Source organism: Silene latifolia, chromosome 11 (genome assembly GCF_048544455.1).
Source record: "Silene latifolia isolate original U9 population chromosome 11, ASM4854445v1, whole genome shotgun sequence".
NCBI classification, from domain to species: Eukaryota; Viridiplantae; Streptophyta; class Magnoliopsida; order Caryophyllales; family Caryophyllaceae; genus Silene; species Silene latifolia.
In genome coordinates this window covers 104,785,861-104,795,480 of record NC_133536.1, presented here as the reverse complement: position 1 = coordinate 104,795,480, position 9,620 = coordinate 104,785,861, and the positions used below count along the sequence as shown (strand labels likewise).

Genomic DNA, 9,620 nt, shown 5'->3' with positions numbered 1-9,620 from the left:
GTCCAGCATCCCCAAGAGTCTACTAAGATATTCAAGACAAATGGTAAAAAGTAAGGGGGAGAGAGGATCCCCCTGCCTTAACCCTCTTTGACCTTGGAAAAAACCAAACACTTCCCCATTCAGAGCCAATGAATAGGAAGGAGAAGAAACACACTCCATTATGAGAGCAATACTACAAGAAGGGAAATTTAATGCACTTAACATTTCCTGCAAAAAACTCCACTCAATGGAATCGTAAGCTTTTTGCAAATCAATCTTCATCATAATTCTGGGAGAGCATACTTTCCTCTTGTACAACTTAATAAGATCTTGACAGATAAGAATATTACCAACTATGTCTCTATTCTTAACAAAAGCTCCCTGGGAAGGGTGAATTATCTCAGGCAAAATTGGGCTCAATCTGTTGCATATGATTTTAGTCAAACATTTATACAGTGTATTGCAACAGGCAATGGGCCTGAATTGCGACACTATCGAGCAAATCGGTTTTGGTATAAGAGTGAGGATGGTGTTATTAACTTCTTTCAATACATTCCCAGCCTGGAAAGCATTCCTTATAGCAGAACAAACATCCTTCCCCACAATATGCCACGCATCCTTGAAGAACTGGCTACTAAACCCGTCAGGTCCAGGGGCTTTGTCTCCAGGAATGGAAAACATTGCATTCTTTATTTCCTCATCTGAGAGAGGTCTGGTGAGGCTCTCTCTGTGAGCATCAGTCAAAATCTTACCATTCTGCACTACCTTCTTATGAATGGGTGTAACAGGCAGGGAAGTACCTAAGAGATGCTTATAATACTTCTCAAAAGCAGCCTGTATATCCTCAGGATTAGTACACAACTGACCCTCCATGTCCTGGACCTGATAAACCCTATTCCTCATTCTCCTTTTCTTGATGCTTGAATGGAAAAAAGAAGTATTCTCATCCCTCATCCTTGATCCAACTTTCCTTAGCTTTCTGAGCTAAGTAACTATTTCTAGCTTTGAGAAGTTTCCTCAGATCAGAAGCACAATCTTTCTCAGCTCTACACAGAGTAACATTCAGAGGGTCTTGAGAGAGCTGCTGTTGGAAATGCTGAAGAGCAAGCTCAGTGACATGAGTGAGGCTTTCAATGTCATTGAACTGTCCTCTATTCAAACTCTTGAAAGCAGACTTCAGTCTCCTTAACTTCCTCACAACTCTAAACATAGGAGATCCCCACACATCCTCACTCCAACTAGAACTTACAGTACTGCCAAAGTCCTCAGATAAAGCCCACATATTAAAATATTTAAAGTTACTCCTCCTCTTAACAGGTTCCTCAACAAATTTGATAAGACAAGGGCAATGGTCATAAAGGCCTTCAGGAAGAAAAGTAGCCACAGCTTCAGGGAATTGCTGAAACCACTTGTCATTGATCAAAACCCTATCAATACGACTATACACCTTGGTCCTATCCTCATGTTTATTATTCCAGGTGTAGTATGACCCTGAACATTTCAAATCCTGCAACTGACAGTCATCTAGCATTTTTCTCATAGTGGCCATCTCAGCCCAAGACACCTCTGAGCCACCAATTCTGTCATTAGTGTCAGTAATGCTATTGAAATCACCACACACCAACCAAGACCCATCAAGCAAACCAACATAGCTTCTCAAAACATTCCAGAGAGACTCACGTTCCTGAAGTTTGTTAAAGCCATAAACCATGGTCAGCCAAAACTGAACTTTCCTAACTTTATCATAAACCTTAGAATGAATACACTGGGCATTAATATCCAGAATATCCACCTGAAAAATTTGAGGATCCCACAATAACCATACTCTTCCCCCTTTATGGTAACTATTATTGGTGCAAATAGACCAATCTTCACACATATTATTCCTAGCACTAAGCCAACTACTACCTTTTATTTTGGTTTCTAATAATCCAAATAGCCTAATATTATTCTGGTGAAGGAACCACCTTATTTCTTTCTGTTTATTATAGCTATTCAGACCCCGCACATTCCAGAACCCCACCTTATCCATAGTCAGTGTGAAGGTCAGGAGTTAACAATTTCCTACTCTCATTTCTAGCTTTCTGCAGAGACAGGGTAAGTGCATCCATAAAGCTCAGTCCCCTAGGAGTAAAAACCCTAGGTTCCCCATTATCATGCCTAAGCATCTTGCTGATGAATCTCTCAGTTTCTAATTCAGGAGGGTCATTTCTAGAAAGACGAAAGTCAGGTCATCCATGTCTTGTTCCTCATCATGTAGGGGTTTATGAAACACATTATCTTCATCAAAAATAACGTGACTACTTTCTTTAATACAAAGTGTTCTTTTATTGAAGACCTTATAAGCCTTGCTATGATCCGAATAACCTATAAAAATAGCCTCATCACTTCTAGGGTCGAACTTATTTAACCTATTCTTACCATTGTTATGAACAAAATACTTACTCCCAAAACAACGAAGATGAGAGATATTAGGTTTACGACCTCTTAGAAGTTCATAAGGAGTTTTCTTTAGGATAGGTCTTATCATAGCACGATTATGAATATAACATGAAGTACTAATGGCTTCATCCTAAAAATTACGAGGTAGACCACTACATAAGAGCATTGTACGAGCCATATCTTCTAGTGTTCTATTCATACGTTCAACGACACCGTTTTGTTGAGGAGTTCGTGGTGTAGAAAAGTTATGTCCTACACCATTAACTGTACAATATTCTATAAAGGCTTGATTATCAAGTTCGGTGCCATGATCCGTACGAATAGAAACAAGGTTAGTCTTATATTTATTTTAAACAAGTTTCATAAGACAAACGAACTCATCAAAAGTCTCATCTTTTGAATGAAGAAAGATAGGCCATACATACCTTGAGTAGTCATCTACGAGGACAAAGATATACCTGGATCCTCCTCTACTTCTTACCTTCATAGGACCACACAAGTCCATGTGTACCAATTCCAAAGCTTGATTTGTGCTTACCACCCTTTTAGGTTTGAACGATGATCTCACATGTTTGCAGTGAGCACAAGTGTCACACATCTTTTCTTGATCGAACCTAATCTTAGGTAGTCCTTCGACCAAGTCCCATTTCTTGAGTTTGTTCAAAATAGGCGAGCTAATGTGACCAAAATGTTTGTGCCACAAACAAGGATCATCAAGTGTAACTTTCATGCACGAAAAGGAGTTAGTAGGCACAACATTTAAAGCTATTATGTACACATTTATTTTCCTATGGCCTTCAAGAATAATACTACTTGTGCCTTCAATTATAATGCGACAAACATCTGTATGAAAAACAACCTTTTACCTTTATTGCATAGTTGAAATATACTGAGTAGATTATGCTTGAGACCATCCACTAGATAAACATCACTGATTGCGTGTGATTTAGAAATTCCAACTTTGCCCACACCAATCACTTTACCCTTCTTGTTATCCCCAAAAGTCACCTTTCCTCCATTCAAAGGATTGAGTGAAAGAAACAAATTTTCATCTCCAGTCATGTGTCTTGAGCATCCACTGTCAAGATACCATTGATTTTTTTCTTTCACCATTACCTGCAAAAGGATTAGATACAGTTTTTAGGTACCCAAGCTAAGTTGGGTCCTTTACGGTTAGTAACTCTATATACTAAATCCTTTCGTACCCATACTTGTCTAATAATGGTATTTCTAAACTCTGGGTAGTTTTGTTTAGGAGGAGTTATAGGTCTAGGGAACTCCCTGGATTTTTCATGTCTAATCTGCTTGTGTTTAGGTTTACTTTGTTTAGGTTGACAAGAAGTTTGTGAAGTGCTAGGCTTTTTGGTGTAATCGAAAGCCATGTCGTAGAACCAATGAAAGTTATTATTCCTCTATTCGTTGGTTTTATCTATAGGGGATTCATCATCCTCGACTATTGTGTCAAGCGTTTTAACAAATTTGGTATTTTTCCGTATATCATGTGCTCGTTTGACACAATTGTCTTGGATGTGACCCGTATGACCTCAATAATTACAAATCAAATATTCAGGAAGATAAGCATATTTTCTTTTTCTGAAATCATGATCTGAAGGTGTTGATTTGCATTTAGAGTGATCTCTATCGCTGTAGCACTCATGTCTTAAACCCATCTTCATATTATTGTCAGATTGTTCAGTTAGGAAGTTTAGGAATTTTATGCTACCTTCCCACTTATCATGGACTTTCCTCGCGTGTAGGAGTAAGTCCTTTAGGGTTTTAATCTCCTCAAGACATTTCGTGTGATCAACGTCATTATCCTTTTTGAAATTGTCACGAAAGTCTTGGAACCTTTTATTATGAATAAATACAACATCTGAGTGTTGTTTCTTAACATTGATCATGTCAGTTTTAGATTCTTTCAATTGCTTTGTGAGAGAATCTATTTCTTTCTTTTGGTCTAAAATCATTGCTTCATTAGATGTGATTTTAGTCTCTAAAAGTTCTTTGGCTTTTCTAAGTTCTAAAGTTATAGCTTCACTAGCTATAACTTTGGCTTGAAGGTGCTTAATATTAAGCTTTATACCTGAAGTTATAGCTTCATTAGCCATAACTTTAGATTCTAATTCCTTCTTTTCAGCATTAGCAGTATCTAATGTTGTAGCTTTATCAGCTGTAACTTTAGATTTCAACTTCTTAGCTTTTGCCTTTAGAATATGATTCTCTTCAGTAATATCAAGAATATGTTCTTTTAGATCCTTTAGTTCCATATCATGTTCATGACATTTGTCGAGGGATTGCTCAAAGAATTCAATTAGGGCATTTCTAGATAGTTTCTTAACACGCTTTATTAGTTCAATATAACTAACCTCACCATTGTCATCTTCATCTGATTCTCCTAGAAAGCAATAATTTGTGTGAGAATCCGAGCTATCATTATCGCTGTCAGAGATTAGGTCAAGACTGACGCTGCCGAGACAAAGATTTGCTACTTCGTCATCTTCAGATCCTTCATCATCTTTTGAGTCAAGATCTCCCCAACACGAAGCCATCATTGGTGCTGTTTGGCCAAGTTTATGTGAAATTGTTTTTACTTTTTGGAATGAGTTTTTTAAGAAACTACTTCTTTAAAAAGTTGAAGTTGTTTGGCCTAACATTTATAAAAGTAGTTTCTTAAAAAATTGATATGTTTGGCCTACTTACTTCTATCCTATTTTTTCACTTTGTTTTTTGTTAACTATATTACTTATATGTAAAACGGTCTCACAAATTATAGCATAAATTATAAGATGATCTCACGATGTAAGACTTCTACTAAGTATAAGGTTGGCCAAGCAGAGAAGAGAAAAAGTGGAGTTACAACAAGAATTGTAAAGACACGAATTCTTGTTTCAGATGGTTGTTTTTCGTCATATGTGACCATTTTATTGTGAAATGTAACGACAGTGATATAACCAGTGTTAAAACTTATGATAACTTGTTTTTCAATAATGGTCGCATTTTACTGTAAAATGGTTATAAAATCCCATCTTATTATTTCAAACCAAAATAACCCGTCTGAAGCAAGACCAACTGATATAGAGAAGTAATGGTTTTCTGGAGAAAAAAAAAAGCACATTAGTAATGAATTTTTAGCACTTTATGTGAAAAGTAGAAGTAGAAGTAGAAAATACCTACTTCTACTTTTGGGGGTAAGTTATCAGTTTTTGACTTTTTAAAAGCTGTTTTAAAAATCCATAATTTAGGGTGTTTGGCCTAGCTACTACTTTTTCAGTTACAAAAACACTTTTAAAGCTTGGCCAAACAGCACCATTACTTGTTTGAACTCCTTCATTGTCTTCTCGCATTTTGCCTTGTCTTTAATTTTCTCCCATGTTGGACAATCCTTGATCATGTGATCAAATTTTCCACACTTGAAGGAACCTCTGTTAGCAAATGACGATTTTGATTCTGATGCTTTCTTATTAAAGGACTTGTTGTTGTTAGCAGAAAATTTTGCTTGCGTGTTTCGAAAGATTCTATTTTTTAAACGACGTGCAAAAAATACGGTCTCATCTTCTATGTCGGAGCTAACATCTTCGCTTTTCAAGGTCATATTTTTACCTCTACTCGGTTCTGCTTCATCAGCATTTAGAGTCATTTCATGGGCCATGAGAGCACCAATGAGTTCTTGATAGAATAGGTTCTCAAGATCTCTCGATTCCTCCATTGTTGTGACCTTGGCACACCACTTTTTAGTTAGGCTCCTAAGAACCTTTCTTGCAATGTCTTCGGTGTTGAGCTTTCTTCCTAGGTTTTTCAATTCGTTTCTGATGCTTGAAAAACGTGCGGACATACTATCCAAGGACTCATTTGGCTCCATACTGAATAGCTCATATTTCTGCATTAACAGATCTATGCGGTGTTTCCTAACAATGGAAGTACCTTTATAAGCTACTTCAAGGCCGTCCCATATTTCCTTGGCCGTTGAGCACGAAGAGAAGCGATCGAATTCTGTAGTAGTCATGCCGTTCTGCAATAAACTTATAGCTTTAGAACTCTTTTCGGCCTTCTTGTAGTCAGCCTCGACATAATCCTCTTCCTTTTTCTCGTATGTAGTGCCTTCAGCGGATGCAACTAAAATTTTATGCGGTCCATTTTGGATAACCCTCCAGCACTCCCAATCATGACCTTTCACATAGTGAGTCATCATTGTGGACGCGGGCCCACGGGGGTGCTTGAGAAACAAGCGTTTGCATTTGTGTAGTCGCCACCAATTTATTGTGGAAAATTGGAAATCGTTCGAATACCTCGTGCCATGTCAAGACACAAAGTAGTGACATGAACACCAAGAACTCATCACCCTTAGCATTCTATGTCTAGAATGACTCTCGTGGATGCCAATGAACACGGATGTTCACAGAGATCTGGAGTAAGGGGTGAGGGTACGTATTAGGAAGCTCTTTTGATCGAACATCTAATCCCGCCCGCCTCGATGGCGGCCTCTACTAATGATTAGGGAAGTTATCTATACTTGATGTATTGTCGATTATATGCATGCAATGCAACATCCATTAGATTAATCCTAGCATGTGAGAATAAGACTAAGTCGGTTATCACGTAATTTTAATCATACAATTGGGTCGAAGTTGGATTTAAATTGATTACATGTGAACACACAAACAATACAATAAAAGAAATACAATAATAAAGAAAATATTACAATAATTACATCGGATTAGCTGATTTATGTCGAAAATACTTTTAAAACAAATAATTTGAGAAAAAATAAATAAATAAATTAACAAACAGATTATGGGGTGATAATACGAATAATAGTTAGTTAAATACGTAATCTAATAAACTAGGTCAAAGCAACTCGGGAGTTCAGGGACACAAATCAACCAGGAACAGGCGCAGCAGAGCTGCGTCCCTTGGAAGAGGCGCAGCAGCTGCTGCGTCTGTTCCTTGGCTCAGTTCTGGCTGTGAAGCCGGAATTGCAAATCGTTAATGTTCGTTGGTGATTTTAATGCTTGATTATATTATTTGACTCTGATGAAAGTGATTAACATGTTATTTACATATGATTGGGGTCATAAAAACAATAAACATGGATGAAGATTAAATAATATGAATTAATTACAAGATTAATGAATTAATTAATAAACTAAACAAAATTAATTAGGTTAAACAAGTTACTAATGACGAATTAATGATGGTGACGATGAATACCAGGTGGGAATATATCAATGACGAATTCCAGAGACTCAACATGGATGAATCGAATCTCTAAAACCCGAATTGATTTTAATGACGAAAACCCGCAAATATGAATTATAAGGGATTTAAGTCGGGATTTTGAAAGATGAATTAAATACTAATGAATTATTTACATGCTAGAATTATCATGTTAGAAATACCGTGTCAGTGAACAATGAACAAACGAAGAAAACGAAAACGAACAGACAACAAAAGACGAAGGAAGAAGAAAGGAAGCAGGAACTGCGGCAGCCTCACGAAGAGGCGCAGCAGGTACTGCGTCCCTTCGAAGAGGCGCAGCAAGAGCTACGTCCTTTCTCGACGGTTGTCTTCTGATAATCCGTAAAAAGGGTTTTAAAACATGGTCTTACAAATCGGTTTTAAGAAATACTTTCGACATAAATCTTACATTATGATTACAATAAATAAAGAACAATAATAAAAATAAGGATTTACACCCTCAGACTTACATGTTTGACGAAACGAGATGAACTAAGTTAACGTTTAGTGATGCTCGACTCGAACGTACGACGAAAGTGCCCTCGTAAGAGGAAAACGAACAGATTGATTAAGTTGATTATTGTGGAGTTGGTCAAATTGGTCAGTCATGCAAAACGAGGCTGGTACTCAGAAAGATCCGAGCTTACGTGGTCGAAAGTTCAAGCACGTAGACGCCAAAAAGTAAGAACATGGTCTAGAATTCAAAGGGAGAAGAGAAGGGCGGACAATCGCGTGAGAAATATGTGAGACCGAAGGTCTCTATTTATACTAATCACGTGGAGGAAGTAGGGTTTTTCGGAGAAACTTTGGAAGTGAATCTCGAAAAGATATGAAAAGATACGAAAAATACGCAGAAAAGGACTTGGGAAGAGGCGCAGCAGGCACTGCGTCTCTTGGAAGAGGCGCAGCACTTGCTGCGTCCTTTCCCAATTGGTTTCCTCCTGCGAAATAAAGATTTCCGTGTTTTGGTTATGGAATAACGGATTAATCTTGTTTTCCTTCATATTTTGTGTGAATATTACGGGAAATTATTTGCCAAAGATTAAAAGATTGCGAAAATATGGAATAGAAATATCCGGAACATTCCAGAACATTCTGACTCGGTTTTAGAAAATGAAGACGGTTTTTTGACCCGGACTCCAAATGTACTCTAATTACTGCCAAAACGACCGTATCGGCACGTAGATGACAATTAAGAGGTAGACACCAGTGTTTGAGCGATCACTTGACGATAAACTTACGATTTGTCACAAATCGTTCCGCGTACCAAACATGCGGCCCAATCATCACCGATGGTTTGCGGGAGGTGCAGAAATGAGGTATCTACAATCATGTTTTTCCATAACCCACAATTCTTCCCATAAAAAAACGGGACCCTTGAGGTATTTTGAATCCATTTATCACGTGATAGGCAGCAGAATATAAAACGATAAGATAGATAACGATAGACAGATCAGCCTCTTTGCGGTTAGGTAATCAAGATCACGAGGCTCTGATACCAATTGAAGAGTCTATCGATCCGAAATACTCAAGAGGGGGGGGGGGGGGGATGAATTGAGGATTAAAAACTTTAGCCTACTTTTCGATTGTATGAGTATAATTAATTATTTAAAGTTTATTGATTAAATTTTAACTAATCAATCAATTATCAAATTAAAACAAAGCAAATAAACGAAAGAGTAAGAGAGACACACAGATTTTTGAAGTTGTTCGGTTTCACAAATCGAATCCTACGTCCATTATTCTCGATTAATAAATTTAATACCTTTCTACGGATTACAAATTTACTAACCCAACTCGTACAACTAACCCTAGTTGTAACTCAAGTGAGTATCGCTAAATACTCGAGTGACTAACTTACGCTAATAGGAAAGCACTAATGATTCATCTAAGAGTTCACGTTAATGAACGAGTAAGAAATCAATTAAGCACTATTATCTTATAACGATAACAAAAGAATTAAT

The 9,620-nt window shown here is 37.3% G+C and overlaps 1 protein-coding gene across 1 annotated transcript; it reads right to left on the bottom strand.

The window, feature by feature from the left end:
* Positions 1 to 922: 922 nt before the first annotated feature.
* LOC141613757 (uncharacterized) lies at positions 923 to 1,858 on the bottom strand. The gene has a single exon (XM_074432498.1). The coding sequence runs from the start codon at positions 1,856 to 1,858 to the stop codon at positions 923 to 925; it is 936 nt and encodes a 311-aa protein (XP_074288599.1).
* Between the last annotated feature and the right edge of the window lie 7,762 nt (positions 1,859 to 9,620).